This window comes from Plecotus auritus (genome assembly GCF_963455305.1).
Source record: "Plecotus auritus genome assembly, chromosome: 11".
In the NCBI taxonomy this organism is placed as follows: Eukaryota; Metazoa; Chordata; class Mammalia; order Chiroptera; family Vespertilionidae; genus Plecotus; species Plecotus auritus.
In genome coordinates, this window is record NC_137777.1 from 42426406 (window position 1) to 42449722 (window position 23317).

Here is a 23317-nt window from a genome sequence, read left to right on the forward strand (position 1 = left end):
GCTTTCGAACCCCAACAAGAGCTCACTTTTTCTTGAATCTTCTGCAGCTCTTAGCAAATACCATTTTACAGAGAGGCACTCAAAACATTTCTCAAGTTGAGTAAAAAAAACACATAATCAATGTGCATAAAATTCATGCAATATAAATTTAAAAAAAAATCCTCACCTGAGGACATGCTTAGAGAGAGGAAGAGGGAGAAAGGGGGGGGGGAGAGAGAGAGAAAGAGAGAGAGGGAGAGGTATCGGTTGCCTTCTGTATATTCCCTGAACCAGGAATCAAACTGGCAACCTTTTGGTGCACAGGACAACGCTCAACCAACTGAGCCACTCTGGCTGGGCAGCTATATACTTTTTCTTATGCTTATGTCTACACAAACTGTAACTTAATGTCTCTTTGTATAGTTAACAAGGCACAAATTATTCTGAATGTAACATAAAATATTTATTTCCTATTTACATTTCCATTGTTACATATATCATTCCATATCATATCACACATCAAAAAGAAAGAAAAAGAAAAAGGAAGGGAAGAAGTATAAGCCTTAACGGTGAGTGAAGAAGCGTCGCGCTGCGCATTACCAGCAGTCTCGCAGCTCTCGTCTCTTACCCTTTTTGGACTTCGTGGCCGTTTCTTGACGAATGGTGTCATACTCCAGTATGGACATTCTGGAAAGCCTCTGTAAGTACTGAGGTGGTGCTCCAGCGAGGGGATCGCTGAAGCCAGAACCTGTCAGGAAAAAAGATCAGCTGCTAAAATTCAAATAATCACACATTAATGATAGTCTCTCAAATATAGTGCAAGCAAAATGTCTATGTCCCTTGTTGAGTGTGTTGAAATCTGGTGTCATCTCACACTTTCTAAAGTGACTGTGATAAGTCATCTCAAAAATATCTCACTGAAAACACCTGCAATGTGTGCATTTAATTATATAAACCTAAATCTGTGTCTGTAACATGGGATGGCTATGGAATTTATTATCTAGAAATAATTATAAAAATGTATTCTCCATAAAAAATTATGGTCAATTCCTCCCAGTGTACCAACAGCAATCAAGGCTTAACTACACAAATTATCTCTATAAATAATTAGCTCATTTAATGCTTTAAGTGCTTATCAAGTTATTTTTTTGCAAATAAAACCATTTCTCATAAATACTAAGTGAAGTAACAGTAAAATTATAAAGTGAAATGGGCCCTTCTCTAACTGAGCATCTCTTATAGGGTAGTAGGAATAGTAATAATACTAGTAGGTTCACACTTAGTGAGTGATCTCTTTATGTAAAGTACTCTTTTCATCTGTTTCATCCACACAACGCAATGAAGTAGGTAACTAGTACTATCTTGGATTACATATTTTAAAACGACTTAATGAGGCTTAAATTCTAGCCATTGTTAGGGACAGGATTTGAACCTAAATCCACCAAATTCATAGTTCCCATGTAAATCGCTTCTTATTACCTAAATATGTAACTGTGTGTAAATACTTCTATTTAGAAACACACAAGTGTTTGAAAATAAAATATGAATCCATTTATTATTTTGTAAATACCGTTATTTCACACCCAAGTTTCAAGTATCAAGAAAGCTGTCTTCAAATCTCCAGGGCGGTTGGGTTTGCTTGTTTTGTTTTTATTTGAATGTGTAACATGAGTGAGAAGTTCAGAGAGAGTGGAGGGCAAGAATATGATCAGCATTCTTGTGCTTATGCAAGGGACTTGATCTTAGAGCCTCTGGCTACAAAATAACCGGATGCTATGTATTAAGCAATATTCAAAAAACTTCAAAGAATTGTTATCATACAGACCAATAAAATTAAGTTGAAGTTGTCAACAATAAGATAAATATAAAAATTCTCAAATATTTAGAAATTTACCCACACATTCTAAATTATGCATCAATAAAAAATAAATCATAATAAACATTTAAGTAGATGACAAAAAATATTACAAAACTTGTGTGGTGAAACGAAAGAAAAATTTTAGGGTATAAACCTCTCTATGGTTTAGGGTATAATTTTCTAAATTTCCTTTGTTAGAAAAGAAGGCTGAAAATTAATAAGTGAGATGTAAGATATACATTAGGAAAAGAATAAACCCACAGAACATGGGGGAAAAACGATAATTCAGAAAAGAGGAGAAATAGAAAACAAACAATAAGAAACTTTAAAAAGATGATAGTTCTTCACTGAAAAGACTAATAACAAAGGAAAGCCCCTGTGAGATTAATCAAGAAAACAAGGCAGAAGGAACAAATCCTATGTAATAAAAGGGTAATATGCAAATCAACCGAATGGCGGAACAACCGGTCGCTATGACGCACACTGACCACCAGGGGGCAGACGCTCAATGCAGGAGCAGCCCCCTGGTGGTCAGTGTGCTCCCACAGGGGGAGCGCCGCTCAGCCAGAAGCCCTGAGCCAGGCTCACAGCTGGCGAACACAGCGGCGGTGGTGGAGCCTCTCCTGCCTCCACGGCAGCGCTAAGGATGTCCGACTGCAAGCGTAAGCAGTTAGTCGGACATCCCCCAAGGGTTCCCAGACTACAAGAGGGCGCAGGCTGGACTGAGGGACCCCCCGAGTGCACGAATTTCATGCACCGGGCCTCTAGTAAGTAATACTAGAAGAGGAACAGAAGTACAGATAGAGCAAAGATTAAATTTTAGGCCAATAAATTTGAAAACTTAGACAAAATGGAAAAATTCTAGAACATATAACTTATCAAAACTGATTGACAAATTAGAATGCTTTAAGAATCCTAAAGTTAAAATGACTGGATCAATATTAAAAGACTCCTCCAAAGAAAACAAATGGCCCAAGTGATTTACCTGCAAGACTCTGTCACCTCATGTTTTCCAGAGAGATTTCATTTTCTTCTGGCAGCTGTCACTTTAATCCGGCCAACGATGGGCTGTAGGCTGTTTTAAAGCTCATCTCTTCTTGGGATGCCTTTATTGTTGCAGCCCTCTGGGAGTTTTAACCGAGAGCCTGGGAGTTCACTAAGGGCTCTCCTAGGTAGGCCTTAACCTCCCCCTCTGTCTCCCTGGCAAATGCTAACTTACTGAAACCTCTGCTCAGTTCTTTCACCTCAGAGAGGCTGTTTTCTGCTTAAGGTCCTGACATATGACCTGGCAGACATGCCCCTCAGGAACAGGCAAACACCTGGGGGAAAACTGCTCACAGAATTTGGGGCTCACTTCTCTGCAATTATTTCTCCATAATCTCAGCTCTGAAGTCCTATTGGAAATGAGAGCTCTTGGCACCTTAAAGTAGTTGCTTTTTAATTATTTTATATTAATAATAAATATGCAACTTTTATATTATTTATTTATTATAAAATATATTTTTATGATCTTTTATAATTAGCTCTTATGCTAATTCTCAGTGGTTAAAGTCATCTAATAGAAGCTATTCCAGCACAGCCGGAGGTGGAAATTCTATGGGTATTTATTTACTATAATGAAATTACAGGATTTATTTCTTTATTTTGAATTTAAAAAGTATTTTTATTGATTTTGAGAGAGAGGAAGGGAGAGGGGGAGACAGAAACATCAATGCAAGAGCAAAACATGGATTAGCTGCCTGACAACCGGAATCGAACCAGCAACCTTTAGGTGCATGGGCCTTGCAACGCCCAACCAACTGAACCACACCACCAGGACTGGGCCATTTTTTTAAAAGGAGTAACTACTGAAATAGATGACAGTTGCCAAATGATCCTTTAAAAACTTAAATCGGATGACATGAAAATCATTCTTTTATTTTTTTAAATAAATCTTTATTGTTCAGATTATTACAGGTGTTCCTTTTTTTTTCCTCCCATAGCTCCCCTCCACCTGATTCCCCACCCCACCCCATGCCCTTACCCCCCGCCACTGTCTTCATCCATAGGTGTAAAATTTTTGTCCAGTCTCTTCCCACACCCCTCACACCCTCACCCCCCTGAGAATTGTCAGTCCACTCCCTTTCTATGTCCCTGATTCTATTATATTCATCAGTCTATTCTGTTCATCAGATTTTTTATTCACTTGATTTTTAGATTCACTTGTTGGTAGGTATGTATTTGTTGTCATTTTGTTGTTCATAATTTTTATCTTTACCTTTTTCTTCTTCCTTTTCTTAAAGACTACCCTTCAGCATTTCATATAATCCTGGTTTGGTGGTGATGAACTCCTTTAGCTTTTTCTTGTCTGTGAAGCTCTTTATCTGACCTTCAATTCTGAATGATAGCTTTGCTGGGTAGAGTAATCTTGGTTGTAGGTTCTTGCTGTTTATCACATTGAATATTTCTTGCCACTCCCTTCTGGCCTGCATAGTTTCTGTTGAGAAATCAGCTGACAGTCGTATGGGTACTCCCTTGTAGGTAACTAACGGTTTTTCTCTTGCTGCTTTCAAGATTCTCTCTTTGTCTTTTGCCCTTGGCATTTTAATTATGATGTGTCTTGGTGTGGTCTTCTTTGGATTCCTCTTGTTTGGGGTTCTCTGTGCTTCCTGGACTTGTAAGTCTATTTCTTTCACCAGGTAGGGAAAGTTTTCTGTCATTATTTCTTCTACTAGGTTTTCAGTATCTTGCTCTCTCTCTTCTTCTGGCACCCCAATAATTCGGATGTTGGTACGCTTAAAGTTGTCCCAGAGGCTCCTTACACTATTTTCATATTTTTGGATTTTTTCTTTTTGTTTTTCTGGTTGGGTGTTTTTTGTTTCCTCATATTTCAGATCTTTGGTTTGATTCTTGGGGTCCTTTGATCTACAGTTGAATTTCTGTATATTCTTTATTTCAGACAGTGTATGCTTAATTTCTGACTGGTCCTTTTCCATTTTTTTTTTTGGCATTCTCATTAAGGTCCTTGAAGGTCTCACTAAGCTCCTCGGAGGTCTCATCAAATTTCTCGGCAGTTTTTAGAAGATTCTTGAGTAACCTTATAAATGTGGTTTTGAACTCTATGTCCAGTAGTTTGCTTTCCTCCATTTCTTTCATTCGTGACATGTTTCTTTGTCTCCGCATTTTGCTGCTTCCTTGTGTTGATGGAGTGGTTTTCTGTGGTAGGTGACCAGTGGTTCAGCCTATCACCTGAGGTGGACACTCTTGGTGCACCCCTTTGTGGGCTGAGTGCAAAGTCTTGGTGTAGTTAAGCCTTGACTGCTGTTGGTACACTGGGAGGAATTGACCTCCAGGCCAATTGGCTGTGAGGACCCGCTGTGTCTATAATGGAAGAACTGCTGTGCTGGAGACATGCTTATGGGGCAGGACTTGCTTCAGTGGGGCTTTGGTGCTGAGTCTGCCTCTTGAATGTGTCACTTATGGATGTGAGTAGTTGAAATTTGGTGTCGTCTCACACTGACAACTAGATACACTGGCTTCTGGATCTCCAATGGGGTGAAGATCAGCTACTGTCTGAGGCCACCCAGCAGGAGGTACAGAGAGAACTACAGTTTTCTCCTCTTTGCTTGGGGTTTGGAGGTTTTGGAGCTGTCTGACCAGAGCTGCAGTTTGTTAGGTTAAGCTGAGATAGGGCAGACCATTTATATGCAAAAGCCGCTGCATGGAGCTTTGGTGGGTTTGTAGATTGTCCGGGGCGGGGTCTCAGGGAGTCACTAGGCTAAGGCGTGGCAAACAGCGATGGCTGCCAGTCAGCCGTCTCTGCATTTCTGCGTTTCCAAGTCACGCCGTCCTGCGCCCCAGCGCAGTAAACAATGATTGCTGCATGCACCTCTGCAAGAAAGCCACCCTCATTTTCCAACCCAATGGCAGACAGTCCAGCTTCTCCCCATAGGAGTTTGGGTCCTCAGTGTCTCCCCAGAAACTGGAGTTCAGAGTAATCGGGAGCTTGTCTCCCTTCAGGTTGAAAAAAGCAGCGCACCCAGTCACCCGCCGCCAGCCCAATTCACGCGCCCCCGTACCTCAGCTTTTCACGCTTGTGCACGTCTCAATGCTCTTTTCTCTTTCCTTCTAGTTGTAGAACTTCCACTCAGCCAGCTTTCCCGTGGTTCTGGGTGATAGATGTTTTGTCTTTTAGTTGTAGTTTTGAAGTTGTTGTGCGAGGCAGCAGTTTAGGTGTTTACCTATGCCGCCATCTTGGTTCCGGAAATCATTCTTTTGTTAAAATTATTCAGTGACTCCTCATTTCAATCAGAGTTAGATGCAGTGACCCTTCCAGGGCCCTGCAGAGTCAGATGTCACCTCTTCTACCTGGTCTTCCACACTCTGAGATTAGCCACACTTGACTCCTGAATTCTTCCAACCGGTCAGGTACCATCCTGCCCTGGGATCTTTCCTGGCTCCAAGAGAGTAACTGTTTTCCAGGAGTTTAATCCCTCACTTCTTTTAAGTCCTGGCTCAAATATTACCCTCACCAGTAAACCTGTTCTGATCCTAGACCTCCTGATCTCCCTTCCCTTATTCTATTTTGTTTCTGTTATACTTACACCTTCTGATATGCTAGGCAATGGACCTTCTTTATTATATTTAACTAGAGGCCCAGGGCTCGGCCCTCACAGCCCCTCGCAGCCTCGGCTGGACCCCACAATGACCTTCCGGATGGTCGTTTTGCTGTTCGGACTAATTAGCATGTTAGCTCTTTATTATATAGGTTGTTTGTCAGCGGTAGTCTCTCACTAGAATGTAAATTCCACAAGGCCTGGGACCTTGGTTTTGTGGAGGGATGTAACTGAGGCCTAAGCATGTAGAACAAGGCCTGGCACAGAGTAGATACTCAATTCACATTCTTGCATGACTCAAGGAAAATCAACAAGTATTTACTGAACACTCTTTGTATTGCAGAAACTGGTGTTGGCACTGCAGGTTATAAAGGTGAAGAAGATATAGCATCCGGCCCAAAAGAACCATAAACTTGGCCTGTTAGAACATAGGCAGGCAAATGTTCATTTGGGCCAAGATGTCTTTTGCTTAAATTACCATGTATATTTTTATTTTATGCTGCCTGTTGATCACAAAAGTTGTTTATAATATTTGGAAATTCAGAGAAAGGACATATCCAAGGAGAAATTCATGAGCATTTAACCTTATGAACGTCCAGAGACTGAACTTGCAAAGCTCCTAAGTCAATTCTGACTGCTACCAACAATGTCGAGAAAGCATTATATATTATATATTATTTACTCTACAATTTTAGTGTTTGTGGTTTCTTTGGAGGTGCTCTATTAGCTCCATTAGTCTATAAGTACAAAGTCATGGAAGTGATGGAGATAACTGTGATTATTATAAAAATAAGTAAGGTTGAAAAAATCTTAAGCTGGTAAAGAAATAATTATTATACACAGATAAAGAAGGAAACACTTGATAGTTTGAAGGACAAATCTATATATATAAAAGCCTAAGCGACCATCGCAACTGAACGGATGACACCAAACAGGCTGCATGGGGCAACCAGGCTGGCAGGGGTGGGCGTGAGGGGCGACCAGGCTGGCAGAGGGGGGCAGAGAGGGGCGACCAGGCTGGAGGAGGGGGCAGTTGAGGGCGACCAGGCCGGCGGGGGGGGCAGTTAGGGGTGACCAGGCCAGTTGGGGGGGGCAGTTGGGGGCGACTAGGTCAGCAGGGGAGATAGTTGGGGGTGACCAGGCCAGCAGGGGGGCAATTAGGGGCGATCAGGCAGGCAGGCAGGTGAGTGGTTAGGAGCCAGTGGTCCTGGATTGTGAGAGGGATGTCTGACTGCCGGGATCAGGCCTAAACCGGCAGTTGGACATCCCCTGAGGGGTCCCAGATTGGAGAGGGTGCAGGCTGGGCTGAGGGGACCCCACCTCCCCATGCACGAATTTCATGCACTGGGCCTCTAGTAGTAAATAATATATAATGCTAGACATGTTATACTTAATCCTGTGGTTCTCACCTGGAAGTGATTTTGCCACCCTAAGGTCCTTTGGCAATGTCTGGAGACCTTTTTGATGACCACATAGTGGCATCTAGTGACCACACAGTGGCATTTAGGGATGCTGCTAAACGTCTCCAATGCATAGGACAGAGCCCCACAACAAAGAATTATCTGGTCCAAAATGTTAATACTGCCATTGTTGAAAAACCCTGGCTTACATAATAATCGACAAAAGACAAGAAAGTGGAAAACTTTTGACTTCAAGAATCTTTCAAAAAAAAAAAAAAGGAATCTCTCCCATTTAACTTTGGATAAAATTCCTTCAGGAAATGAGCACGAATTTATTGGAGAACTTAAATGCTAGACATATGCATGTCGCATGCCATATATGGTTCCCTTAGTGTAAGGCCCAGGAATCGGTAACACACGAAAGTTAGGGATGAGACAGTCTAGATACCAGAGCTGCCAAGAAATTCCCATCATCTTGTAGACCTCATCAAAAGGGCAATTACCTGGCTCAACTGATTTTTCAGAGTCTATTTTTGAAAAACAAAATTCTGATCAAACACATCAGAAATGTGGAGGTGAGAATGCCTGATTTTATCACTTCAAAGAACAAATTCATACTCCAAATAAGTGAAAATACAGCTTAGTGCTATAAACCCTCCTAGTCACCAAAGGCTTAGGAATAAATCAATGTTAAGACTAGTTCTTTTGAACTCAAACTATTGGCATAGGGATAAGTTTCTGCAGTTGGATGTGATAAGATGCACAGGATTCAGGAAAATAATTAATTAGAAGATCAGGCCACAAAGGCAAGTTAGTGCAAGATGGTAAAGGGTTCAGTGCCAAGCTAGGGAGGTCATACTTCAGTCTGAGGGTATTGCAGAGGAATTGTTTTTGAAGAAGGGAGTGATGCGATTAGAGGCCAAGGTCTTCAGCTTGTTGTAGTATTGAAGGATTTCAAAGGCCAGAAACTCCAAGCCAGACTAGTTTGCAGGCAACTGCAATGGCCCACCTGCAATAAGGAGGGCCCATGCCAGGGTCCTGGGATAATAAAGATATACGATATACCGAACACAACATCTACTACATTTACACACCAAAGCTTCAAAGAAGCAGTAACAAACCAAAGACAATTAAATCAATGGAAAGAAAGGACGTTTAAAACAAAAGATAAGTATTCCCAGCACAATAAGACATGTGGTCAGGAAAAAAGAGGAGCCTGCTTGCCTTTGGGTCTCTCCAGAAGTGGTATCACAATGCAGGGCTCCTTGGTCTTCCTTATCCTGAAATTACATGTTATCATAAAGTCACTTCTCTACAAATCCAGGCACATCCGTCTTTCACGATGCAATAAGAGACAAGAAGCCTGCTTCCAGTGAAACTCACCTGTTGAAGGACATCACATAGAAACTAAATAAACATTAAAGAAACGAAACTCCTTCCATCATAGCTAATCTAATCAGAAACAGATATGAACCAACTTAATGTCTCAATTTTTGCTAATAAATTTTACCCATGGAGGAGTGTTATGTGTAACTTTTCCCATCTTTATCTCAATTTTATTTTTATCTTAATTCTCAGTAACCATGATTCAGGGAATGCTATGAGGAAGGGAATCAAGATTAGATCAACAGGGTATCTGGATATGCCAGCTAACCAACTCAGTTATTTGTACACTTATCACCTATTCATCACCACAATCTAAATTTTGACATAATTAACTCTCGTTCCTTCTGGAATAGATCTAGATAATATGTAGGAAATATGTCATGGTTGAATCTGCTGTGGGTAAGAGGATACCTAAGAATTCCAAATTTCTTGTAGCTACATTAAACTTTAGAAGTCAGCCAAAACTTTTAAATACTCGTCACCTCTAGGATTCGTATTATCAGTTTTATTACCAGACTATGCCTTCAGAGTCACTGAAAATTTCTGATTAGCATTAAAGAAATTTGAAAACACATTAGTCTTTTAGAATCAAAGAGGGGTTTGTACACAAAATGAACAAAAATGAGGACTTCCCTGCTTTACCAAGATTATTCCTTCACAGGGCGCTGGGCAATGCAAAGAGGAGAATAAAATTATAGCCCTGGCTGGCGTGTCTCAATGCATAGAGTGTCAGCCTGAGCACCTACGGGTCTCGAGTTCAATTCCCGGTCAAGGGCACCTTAGAGGCAGAACAGGCTGACTCAGGGGGTGCTTTCTGGGCTCCAGTTCTTTAGGGGATCATACACACGGAAGGAAGGGTCAGAAGACTGGTCTGGACTGAGACAAGTCCATCACCACAGGCAGCCCTCTACACTCTTACTCCCTTCCCCATCAAGGCCTGTGACCCCTGGGACAAGACAGGGATGGGCTAAGTAACAGTGTTGGTGATGGAAACACAGTGTCCTTGAAGAGGTGTTATACTCAGGTTTCCGGGGGGCCCGCTTCTTTCCACAATCTTACCATCCTGTCTCTTTAACTCCCACCATCTACTCTACTGCAACTCACTCTCTCCCACCGTCCCTGGCTCTGCCTTGTCTCACTGTAATCTCACTTCAGAAAGAGCAGTTTTGCTTTGTATATTTTTAGAGCTTGGCAATCTGTCCTCAGATAATATTTAAAATGTGGGGAAAGATTTTATGTGTACTATTGCTCACAAAAGTGAAAAAGTCAAGGTAATGTGAAAGTGCAATGATAGGAACTTTTAAATAAACTATGTTGTTTTATTAAACACAGTTTAATAACATCAATGAAATAAAACGTGGACAGTAACTGAAGATTATGTGAGATAAATACGTGTGTGTGTTTGTGTGTGTGTGTAAAAAAGGCAGAGTAAAACATTGTAAGTACACTAATATTACAACTAAAATAAAAATATATAAAAATGAAAAAGGCTAGAACTCCCAACAATAAAAATGGATATGTTAAGATGGGTAAATTTTCTGCAAAGCTCTTATTTTCACAATTTAGATCTAAACTAACTACAACTTTTCATTTTTAGTATGTTCTAGTTTTCTATTTATATTATCAGGATTTATTTTGAGTAATTAGCAAGAGCAATAATACTGGTAGAAAACTCAAGAAATAGACTCTGAAATTCTGATACTTGTGCGCTATATACAATTGGATGACTTTAAAGCTCATGACATGAAAATATACATATACGTGAAGACATAAATCCTCCCCTAAAAAGAGCTGCAAATCAGACTGCTTTCAATGCTTGGTCTTTTTTTAAGGTTGGCCTTTCAGTAAATACCAAATGAATAAATAAATAAACCAAAGTAGAAACCAAATAGAAGCCTGTCTTACTAATGAATACATACATACATCCCTTTAAAGAAAGGGGATTTCTTTTAAGGGTATGTCAGTCTGATTTACAGTGGGAAAGGTATTTATAATAATGTTTTTAAATGCCAGGATTCCAGCTGACAAACTCATTTCTGATCATCATTGCAGGGTCTTCATTAGGCTGATGTCTCATTCAGAATCACCCCTCACACCACTGCAAACAGGCAGTGAAATGCAAGGCTCTGTATGCAGGGGAGTGAGACCTGTTCATATTGCAGTTCATTTATTTTTATTGCTAAAAATTCCAACATTCTCATGAGCAATTTACACTAGGGCAATAGAGAGTCTTTAAAAAAAAGACCTCGTACCCTTTCTGACAATGTCACTTAACCGTGGGAAGCTCCTACTTGTCAAACTGAATAAAATCACAAAATTAAATCCTTTATGGAAAAAAATTAGTAAGCAGGAAAGAACTGGATTCACGGGCCAGAAACCTCTCCAAGCAGAAGTTTTACTCCAGCTAAGTATGCAACAGGAGAGAACGGAATAGGCAGGGCCTACCTGACGGGAGGCATCTGGGTGTCAGTGCGCCGCCGTCTGCTAGGGACCTCAGGTGGAGATGAACTCACACTTTTCTGGCAGGTTTGCAATCCTGGTAAATATGGCATTCTGACACGTTCTCTGAGCTCTTCTAGACCAAATGCTTGTGTGTATTCTAATAAAAAATAGTATCATAACCACCTTCATTATTTCCTGATTCAATGTATGTAACTTCTTTTCCTATACCACAATGCATAATAAAATATACTAAATGGGTCATTAAGAAAGAAAATTAAGCTACTGTACTTTACCTAGCATCTTTTCTGAGAGAATACCTGAATTCCTAACATAGGGACTGCAGGGGACAGGGGGTAAGGGTCTGCTTAAGATTCGAACCAGGAAAAAGGACAGCTTCCCGGCGCCTCAGTCTTCACTGTCCTCTGTCTTCATGATTCTAGAATCCTCAGAATATTAGATAGATTCACATTGAAAAGAGCCAAAAGCACTTTCAGGAGTCTTACATTATCTGCTACTTTAAGTCTTTCCTCCTTTCTGCTTTTATGTAGAAAATCAAGGTATGTAAATACATGATCATCTGAGCTAGCCGTATGAGATAAAGGAATTCTATTTTTTAAAAAATATATTTTATTGATTTTTTACAGAGAGGAAGGGAGAGGGATAGAGAGTTAGAAACATCGATCAGCTGCCTCCTGTATACTCCCTACTGGGTATGTGTCTGCAACCAACGTACATGCCCTTGATCGGAATCGAACCTGGGACCCTTGAGTCCACAGGCCGACGCTCTATCCACTGAGCCAAACCGGTTAGGGCTTCAGGCACTGATTTTATTTTATTTTTCCAGGCACTGATTTTAATGATTTTGCTGCAAATTTTCAAATTTGTAAATAACAACATTGAAACACCAAGATTTCTTCTACTGACCTCACATATCATTAAACAAAGAGATTATAAAATTATTAAAAATTTTCAAAACGAAGGAAAAAAGATTAAGAGATTAAAGGTTTGGGTGGTCATTAAACTAAACATAGAGAATTGTTTTTAAAGCTTTCTCTCCTGAGCAAGTCTAGCCTAGTAATAAAAAAGGTATTTAATGAGGCTAGAATTATATTAAATACTCAAAATGCTATTTTGCAACCTTTGATTGCTTTTCTTTTTTGGGAAAAAAAAAATGTTTCTCTTGCCAAAACCGGTTTGGCTCAGTGGATAGAGCGTCGGCCTGCGGACTGAAAGGTCCCAGGTTCGATTCTGGTCAAGGGCATGTAACTTGGTTGCGGGCACATCCCCAGTAGGAGGTGTGCAGGAGGCAGCTGATCGATGTTTCTCTCTCATCGATATTTCTGACTATCTATCCCTCTTCCTTCCTCTCTGTAAAAAAATCAATAAAATATATTTTAAAAAAATGTTTCTCTTGATCAAAATATATATAGATTCTCTTTTAAGCAATTAAACCTGGGGGTGGGGGACAGATAAACGGGTGTCTTCTGAGTACCTTTAATGGGAATCTAGTGGAAAAATTGAAAAACTATAGCAACACGTTCAAAACGAGAAGTGATGAAATGGTGAGGGAGTTCAGATTTTACTATTTTCAAGCATTATATCTCCGTCAATAAAGCTAATGGCAGAATTCGGGATAAATAAAAAATGTAATTTATAATTTGAAATTAAGGAGGGAAAGTTATACATACTCACTTACGTGTCAAAAGTCCTCAAACTAGTCTTTATTGAGCAACTATAGGATATAAAATACTTTTTACAGGAAAGGAAAGAAGACATAATTTTGATTAGAATTATTAACACAAAAAGGTTCTGTAAAAGATTTGGGTTTCTTAAAATATGAAAACCAGCTTGAGGTATTTAGTTTTGTTTTTTATTTGTTTTTCTCTTTTTGTTAATTTGTACCCAAGGACATCCTTTCCATTGATTTCCAGACAGAGTGGAAGGGAGGGGGAGAGCCAGAGAGAAACATCAATGTGAGAGACACACATTGATTGGTTGCCTCCCACACACGCCCCAACTGGGGCCTGAATTCGAGCCTGCAACTGAGGTTTGTGCCCTTGACTAGAATCGAACCTGGGACCCTTCAGTCCACAGGCAAACTCTCCAACTGCTGAGCCAGACCAGCGAGGGCGACTTGAGGTATTTAAAAACAAACACTATTCATGAAAAGGAGCATGATCCAACAGAGGGAGAACTGCACTGATATCAAGGGAAGTAGTTCTTTAAATTTGTTCTCTCATGAGTCACAGAATTACATTAAGGAAATTAATTTTAATTTGCTTCCATTCGTCTTTTCCTAAGTTTAAGATAGTATTCTTACTTAAATGTTACAAAAATTATAAAATGTCTCTTATTACTTTAAAAATATACATGTAAATTCAAACTCACTATTTCTATATTTTCTTAAGTTAAATAAGAATAAAATTGATGTTACCATTCTTCAACTTTCGTGTTTCGAAAACCGCTTTCCTCCAACTACTCTCAAAAAGCAAATATCTGTCCATGGAATTTCTGGTGACATTAGAAGTCTCAAATTTGATTTCAGGAGATAGTGCTGGCATTTTTTCTTCTTTCAACAGTGCTGATGAAAGTGACATGCTGATCCGAATTTGGGACACAAAATACCAAAATACAAAAAAAAAAAAAAAAAGAAAGGTATTTCAAAGATAAATATTTTTCCCAATCTGTTTTCCATCATACAGATTAAATACTAACATACACTTAAATGAAAATTTTACTTATATTGTATGTTAAATACATATTCTTGGTATTTTAAAGCAAGAGGCCTTTAAGAATATAGCTAAAATATGTAGTAAGAATTTTTTCTTTTATAAAGATTAATGAATTATTTCAAACTGTAGGTTATAGGTAATTGGCAATATAAAAACAATTTAAGTCCAACAGCAAGTTATCGTGTACAAGAAAATGTTTAGGATTCTCTCAAAAATATTACCATTATACACCATTATCAAGTAGACTTTACCTCTGGGATGCAAGAATGGTTCAACATACAAAAATCAGTTAATGTGATACACCACTTAACAGAATGAAGGGTTAAATAGCCACATGATCATCTCAACAGATATAGAAAAAACATTTGATAAAATTCAAAACACTTTCATGATAAAATAAATACTTTGAACAAACTAGAAATAGAGAGAAATTATCTCAACACAATAAAAGCTACTAGTAAAAAGCCCATAGTTAATATCATACTCAATGGCAAAAAATTAAAAGCTCCTCCTCTAAAATCAGGAATAAGGCAATGATGCCCACTCTAGCCACTTCTGTGCAATGTAGTACTGCAAGTCCTAGATAGAGAAATTACAAAAAAAGGAATAATAGGCATCCAGATTGGATAGGAAGGAGCAAAATTGTTTCTGTTTATAGAAGAAACAATCTTATGTGCAAGAATGCCCTAAGACTCCATTAAAACAAAAAAGTTAGAACTAATAAAGGAATTCAGTAAAGTTGCAGGATACAAAGTCAACAAACAAAAATCACTTGTATTTCTATACATTAACAACAAACTATCTAAAAAGAAAATTAGGAAAACAATAGCATTATTTTTTAAAAAATATATTTTTATTGATTTCTGAGAGAAAGGGAGAGGGAGCGATAGAAACATCAATGATAAGAGAAAATCATTGATTGGCTGCCTCCTGCATGCCCCTTACTGGGGATCAAGCCACACCCCAGCATGTACCATTGACCGGAATCAAACCCAGGATCCGTCAGTCCGCAAGCCGATGCTCTATCCACAGAGCCAAACCGGCTAAGGCCAATAGCATCATTTTAATAAAATACTTAGAAATAAGCCTAACTAAGGAAGTGAAAGAGTTATACACTGAAAAACTACAAAACACTGATGAAAGAGATTAAGGAAAAAAAAAATGGAAAGATATTCCATGGTGATAGACTGAAAAACTTAATATTGTCAAAATATCCATACTACCCAAATGACCTACAAATTCACTGCAATCTTTACCAAAATCCCTGTGGTATGTTTTTAAATAGTAAAAACAATTTAAAAATTCATATGGAACCACAAAGGACCCCAGATAGCCAAAACAATCCTGAAAAAGAAGATCAAAGCTGGAGGCAATGGAACAGCACACAGGCCAGAAATAAATCCACACATATGTAATCAGCTGATCTTTGACAAGGGTGCCAAGAATACACAATAGGGAGAGGATGGTCTCTTCAACAATTTGTGCTGAGAAAACTGGATATCCACATGCAAAATAATGAAATTGAGCCCCTTTCTTACACCATACACAAAAATAAACTCAAAGTGGATTGAAGACTGAAGCCTGAGACCTGAAACTATAAAACTCCCAGAAGTAGACACAGGAGAAAAGCGTCATGACATTGGTTTTGGCGATGATTTTATGATTATGACACCAAAAAGCACAGGAAACAAAAGCAACGACAGACAAGTGGACTACATCACACTAAAGGCTTTTGCACAGCAAAGGAAACAGAGAGTGAAAAGGCAACCTACAGAATGGGAGGAAATACTTGCAAATCATACATCTGATAAGGGGTTAATGACAGAAATATGTCAGGAACTCCTACAACTCCCTAGTAAACAAAACGAACTAATAACCAATTTTAAAAATGGGCTAAAGGCTTGAATAGACATTTCTCCAAAGAATATATAAAATGGCCAATGAGCATAGGAAAAGACACTCAACATCACTAACAACCAGAGAAATGCAAATAAAAACCACAGTGTGGTATCACCTCACACCTGTTAAAATGGCTACTATAGAAAAAAGAATTTTTTAAGATAACAGCGATGGTGAGGATGTAGAAACATTGGAACCCTGAGCATTACTGGTGGAAATACAAAATGGAAAACAGTATGGTGGTTCCTCAAAACATTAAAAATAGAACTGCCATAGGCTCTAGCAATCCTGCTGCTGGGGATTTAGCCTGAAGAATTGAAATCAGTGTCTCAAAGAGGTATTAGCACTCCCACGTTCACTGCAGCACTGTTCACAACAGCCAACATGTGGAGAAAACCTCTCTCTCCTCTCCCTGCCTCTCTCTGAAATCAATAAAAAAATATTATTGAAAAACAGATGAAGGGATTAAAAGAAAGAGGTAGAGATCAACAATGGAATATTATTCAGCCATAAAAAAGAAGGCAATCCTGACATACACAATACAGATGGGCCTTAAGGATATTATGCTAAGTGAGATAAGATGGTCATGGAAGGACAAATACTGCATGATCCCTCTTATATGAGGTACCTAAAATAGTCAAACGTATAAAAGCATGGGCTGGTGGTTGCCAGAGGCTGGGCAGGGGACTGGGGCTCGGGGTGGGGAGCTGCTAATTGGTGGGTATGAAGTTTCAGTGCTGCCAGATGAGTAAGTTCTAGAGATCTGTCCTGCAACATTGGGCCTACAGATAGCAATACTGTATTGCACACTTAAAAATCTCATGTTGTGTTACCACAATAAAATTTAAAAATCTTAAATTATGACCGTTATAAAATGCATTTCTGCCTAAAAAAAAATAATAATTCCTATGCTCCATGGAAAATAAACATGTCCTCAAGATAGCTACTTTTATTCTAAACATGGACACAGAAGAACAACTAATCATGCATCCAGCTTATGTACTATATACTCAACTCAATCATAGCTGTGAAGTGTCTGCTTTGTGCAAGGCATTATTAAACTCTGAAGCGGGTACACCACAAGCAAGGCGCGGCCCCGACTCAGGACAATGACAAGCACGCAGCAACAATTCACTGGATGCCTATTATCCCATGTTCCCTGCCCCGCCTTTTAAGTTCGTTTTCTCCAGTCTTCACAACAAAAGGATTACAGGTACCTAGGTTCAGCTGTGCTCATTCATTCATACAAAATATTTCCCAAGGGTTGGTTCTGCACCAGGAATTGAGCAAGGCATTGGAGAAACATGATAAACAGAGCAATCCCTGCCCCCGAGGAGCTCAGAGTCCAGCAAACAGACACGGAGCGGGTGACACAGTGCAGAACGTGCTACAAGGGAAAACAATACAGGGTCCTAGCAGAGGAAACATGTGGAAAGATATGAAATGAGAGACAACATGGCGTGTGTGCATCCCCACAAGTGGGTGGGCAGCAAGAAGCAGGGAAAGGGGAGAATGTGGGAGGAGAGAGGGAAGAAAGTGAGAGAAGAGGAAAGGAGGAGGAAGAGGGAAAAAGAAGAGAAGAAAGGAGGGGAGGCACAAAGGTTGCCTTGGAGTGGTGAACATCTCCTATTAAGCAGCTGTGTCAAATCCTGGAGAGGTTAGCCTGGCCATTGTGGCTCAGTGCTGAGCATCGATATATGAACCAGGAGGTCATGGTTCAAATCCTGGTCAGGGCATATGCTCGGGTGTGGGCTCCATCCCCAGTAGGGGGCATGCAGGAGGCAGCCGATAAATGATTCTCTCTCATCACTGATGTTTCTATCTCTCCCTCTCCCTTCCTCTCTGAAATCAATAAAAAAAAATTTTTTTTTAATTAAAAAGAAAGCCAGGAGATATTACTTATCAGGAAGTGAGAAATGAGATGAAAATAAAGAGGGGGGGGGGGGGGGGGGCGGAGTCTGGACTTGGTGAGATCTTGGGCCCTTTGAAGTGGCAGTGCTGGAATTGAAGGTGAGGGTAGAAACCAGATCTTAGGGGATGGGGGGGCGGGGAGGGGGCGCATGAAGAGCATTAGGAAATGCAAGGACAGCCATGAGAGAAAAGCGTCACAACCTCAGCACCATGCCACAGGCCCACATGGGCATCCCCAAGGGGACCTGGCCCGTCCTCTCCTCGGAGCCACTGTCCTCTGCTCGGAGCCACCGGCTTTCTCTGCAGTGGCTCGGCGGCTCACACTGCTTCCCACATTCTCCAGGGCAGCCACCACCCTCTCTACATTGGGTCTGTCCTCCCTCCCAGCAGCAGTGGAAGAAGAGGGGCTCCTTCTTTCTTTGATGCTCTTGAACTCTCTTGATTTCATAGAGTTTATCACCAAAGATGAGCAAACAAGACAACCAGAAGATCAACAACAATGATGAAAATGACAACAAGTCTGAACTGAAATAGGAAGCAATTAAATTTCCAAAGTCTTAACAGCTTACTAGAGTCACAATCCAGACTCCCTGCTAAGAACTTGCTTTTCATTTTCCTTTAAAGGTGATGGTGACCTGCCCGCTTTGGTTTTGCTCCAAGGTAGGCCCTCCTCTCCTCGGAAGCCTCCCTCCAGGACAGAAGAAACGGTTGGGGACTAGCAATAAATGCCTCTCAGGGCATCACAGCCAATAAGTTCAAGAGAAACATTTCTTAAAATCGAATATTTTTTAAAAGTTCACACAATAAATACACGAGGGGTCATTACACACTATTCTCTGCATTTTTGTGTATGTTTGAAATTTTCCATAATAAAAAGTTAGGGGGGAAAAGCCCACAGCTGCAAGAATGTACAACTTAAGGAATGTGCTGAAATAATAAAAATTTAAAAACACATAAATGTTTTTGATCTGATGTTTCCTGAAAACATGGTCCCCAACTAATTCTGGTGGAAAAAGAAAAATTAAGGATACTTTATAGTACCAAAAAAGGACTGTTTAAAAAAAACACATGTAGAAAGAGATAATAAAAAGAACAAAGTACTTATGTTCTAGGGCAGGCCATAAAAAAACTCACTCAAAACAAATGCTTTCTCAAGCCCTAGCTGGTTTGTCTCAGTGGACAGAGCGTCAGCCTGCAGACTAAAGGGTACCAGGTTTGATTCCGGCCAAGGGCATATGCCCGGGTTGCAGGCTCAATCTCCCCAGTAGGGGACATGCAGGAGGCAGCCAATCAATGGATTCTCTCTCATTATTGATGTTTCTATTTGTCTCTCTCCCTTCCTCTCTGAAATCAATAAAATATATTTAAAAAAAAGAAAAAATGCTTTCTCAAATTAAAGTCAGGGATTGAGATAACCTAACTGTTTAAAACAAAGAGCTATAAAATAATTACTATATTTTCAAAGGCACCCCAAAATAAGGGTGCATTTAAATATTTTTGAATTAAAATATTCCAAATATTTTAAATTTTGTTATTTTTTTTCATCTAGTTTAGAAATAGAAGAAAATGTTAAATGTTTTCTATTCATTATTTATCTATCCATTCATTTATTCACTTAACAAAAATGTGTTGAATGACAATCATATGTCACACAACAAGAATGTAAAAATGAACCAAACCAGATGGGGTCCCTGTTCTCCTGAAACTTAGGTGAGAGAGATAGACTAAATAAACAAATAAATGAACAAAGTTTATTACAGATAACATACAATAAAAGTAAAGTCAATTCTCATTATTCAAGATCGGTACAGTCTATGAAGTCGACGTTAACACTGAATTAGTGAATACTGAACTATTGGTCCCCCAAACTTTAATCCACAGGTCAGCAAACCATGTTCCCCGGGACAAATCCAGCCTGCCATGTGTTTTAGATTGAACTACTGATTTAGAGGACATATAGGAGACAAAGGAACCTACTATCTGACATCACAGAATGTGATCAGCAAAATCAGAACATGCAACCCTAGACACCGCCTATTTTTTTCCATACTGCCCTGTTCTTGCCTTACGGTTTCCACAACTTCATCTCCTTGAATATTATAAATTTAATTTTTTCCCATTGTGTCCATCATTTTTTAGTTTAGGGATACAAATCTCCCATTTGCTAAATCTGCCAAGTCTCCTTCCTTGTGGTTCTTTTCCTTATATAGTTTGTATGAAGTAAACGTTGTGAGCTCATCTTTAGAAAGACTGCTATCTACAGGACTCCATGTTCCCTGAGCCACAGAAACTTTGCTGCAGAGAGGTTTTCCATTCGTCTCTGCCTGGACCTGGGTGTCAGAGGTGCCAGATTGGTTAATATGTCCATTTCTTGGATTGTGATCCCTTAACCATGAAGTAATATGGATTCAGGCCTCAGACGTGTGCTGTACAGGATCTGAAGCTCCGCCTAGTAGCTGACTCTTTTCCATCTAGTAGCTGACTCTAGTTCAAGTGGATGGCCAGCTTCCTTGCAGCCTCCTCAGACCAATGGAGGGCATTTTTCTGGTTATCATCTCAACGTCAAGGTTCTTATGGCCGGTTGTATTTTTCAAAGAAGAATGCACTAATACATATCCATCCCCACATGTTCTTCCTTCAGTGTAATGTCGACACTCCTCCTTCAACAGGTGAAGTCTGTTTCTCTCTCTGAAACTAACGCCCTCAGTCAATACGATGTGGTCGAAGTGCCTGTGTGATTGCCAAGGCGAGTTCATAAAACGTGGCTCTCTCTTGGAATACTCACCTTTGAAACCCAGCCACCATATTGTGAGGAAGCCAGGTGGCAGGAAGAGGCCCCAGCGAAGGTCTCAGTCCACAGCCAGCACCAGCCACAGACACGGGAGTGAACAAGCCCCAAGTCTTCAGGTCCTCCACTGGAGGCCCCAGACGTGGGGAGGCAGGGCCATGCTGACCATGCTGTGCGCTGTCCGAATTCCTGACGCACAGAATCCATGAGCACAGGCAGTGGTTGTTGTCCACCACTACATTTTGGAGGAATTTGTGATGCAGTCATAGTAATGGGAACAGTATTCCTTTGTGATTTCCGGCTTTTGGCAGATGCTCAACAGTGGCTTCCTAGGTGAACATGCCTGCATCTATGGTACCTGGGCAATTCTTTCTCTTGCTTCCTAGCCCAGCCACAAATCCATAAATTACCTTATTACATTTACCCCACATTGGAGATATAAGAAGGCAGGATGGAGTCCTCTTCAAGTCAGCTCACTCTGCCCAGAAGCTCCCATAATAATTTTTCAAATGAAGACATAAAGAACTGAAGAATTTATTTTATGTACAAGGATACTTAGGAATAAAAATTAAAATGAACCCTATAGAGTATATTTATTAAAGAACAGATAACTTCCTACAGAAAAAAAAAATAGAATGGGTCAATAAAGTTCATCCTCACTAGCACTCCAATAAAAGCAATATAATGAGCTATAACTTTTGCCAAATGAATGGCAAGAATTTTTTTCTTTACTACTCAACAGTGTAAGACGGGTTTCAGGGAACTAGGCACTCTCATAGGTTTCAGTATATGCATTTTTTTAATCTTCGCCCAAGGAATGAGAATACTTTTTCCATTGATTTTTAGAGAGTGGAAGGGAGGGGGGAAGAAGAGGGGAGAGAAACATCAATGCGAGAGACACATTGATTGGTTGCCTCCCACACGTGCCCCCACTGGAGGTGGGGATCAAACCTGCAACCCAGATATGTCCCCTTGAATGGGAATCAACCCTGCACAGAACAACACTCTAACCACTGAGCATGCCAGCCAGGGCTAGTATATGCATTTTATAGCGTTTCCAGATAGCAATAGGTATGCCCTTAAAAAAATTTTTTTTAAAATATATTTTATTGATTTTTTGCAGAGAGGAAGGGAGAGGGATAGAGAGCCAGAAACATGGATGAGAGAGAAACATCGATCAGCTGCCTCCTGCACACTCCCTACTGGGGATGTGCCCGCAACCAAGGTACATGCCCTTGACCGGAATCGAACCCGGGACCCTTCAGTCCGCAGGCCGACGCTCTATCCACTGAGCCAAACCGGTTTTGGCTGCCCTTAAAATTTTATGCACGTTTGACGCAGCAACTCACTCCCAGGAATTTATCCTAAAGGAATAATCACTGATACACACAAATATTTATCTTCAAGAATGTCGAATTCTGTATTTTTATAATAAAAAAAAAGTCAGTCATTGTGCTAGAAGCTGAAATACAAAAATGATGAAGATGGAAAAGCCTACAGTGTATTGAGGGGAACAAAGTAAATGATTACAGTTCATTGTGGTAACTAATCATGAGAAAGCTGTGGTACTGCAGAGCCTTTGCTAACCTAACCGAGTGTGCAAGTAGGAGAGTTTTGCTTCTGATTTTGAGCAAGGATGTCAAGCTAAGTCCCACAGGTTTTGATAAGAGGAAATGAACTGTGGCAGAGCAGGCTGCATGCCTACCAGAATTCTTGCTCCTCCGGAGAACAGAACTGTTCCTGGGAAGGGCTGCCTCCCTGAGAAGGGAATGTGAGAGAATGCAGGCTTCCTTTGTGCAGGAAGCTATCTGCTTTCTCCATGCTTTTTCCTTCCCTTTCTGCTGGCTGCAACTGGACAAGAGCAGAGTGCTCGTGAATGGCAGAGCCTGGATCCTGTTACCTATCGGAAGAAAGCAGCCTACTGATCAGTAACGCCAGGCCCTCTAGTAGCATCATTTTGTTTCAAGTCATTTGTGTGCTCGCGTCAGCAGCATATATACTAAAATTGGAATGATACAGAGAAGATTAGCATGGTCCCTGCACAAGGATGACACCCAAATTTGTGAAGCGTTCTGTATTTTTTTGGGGGGGAAAATGTTGCTTTGTTATAACATAGATGAAAAAAACAACTCAATTCTGGCTGGGTCCACTGTCTGTGTGGGGTTTGCATGTTCTCCCCATGTATGCGTGGGTTTTCTCTAGGTCTTCCATGTTCCTCCCACACCCCAAAGATGTGCACATGAGATAAATTATGTTAAATCACTAAAATGTTGAGGTCTATTTGTTACTATAGCTAACAATACACTAATACATGCAAACTTTTATTC

At 40.1% G+C, this 23317-nt stretch overlaps 1 protein-coding gene across 2 annotated transcripts in view; it reads right to left on the minus strand.

The window, feature by feature from the left end:
• Positions 1 to 422: 422 nt before the first annotated feature.
• Positions 423 to 23317, minus strand: part of LOC308236597 (uncharacterized protein C8orf89) — a 28122-nt gene continuing 5227 nt past the window's right edge. Inside the window, exons 2-5 of one of the 2 annotated variants that reach the window (XM_080646466.1) lie at positions 14095 to 14258; positions 11664 to 11817; positions 9057 to 9112; positions 423 to 727 (exon numbers count right to left, since the gene is read on the minus strand). In XM_080646466.1, the coding sequence (XP_080502592.1) occupies positions 576 to 727; positions 9057 to 9112; positions 11664 to 11817; positions 14095 to 14258 (526 nt within the window). In that variant the 3' untranslated portion in view covers positions 423 to 575. The remainder of the gene's footprint in view (positions 728 to 9056; positions 9113 to 11663; positions 11818 to 14094; positions 14259 to 23317) is intronic. The other variant, XM_080646467.1, reaches the window with a different exon arrangement.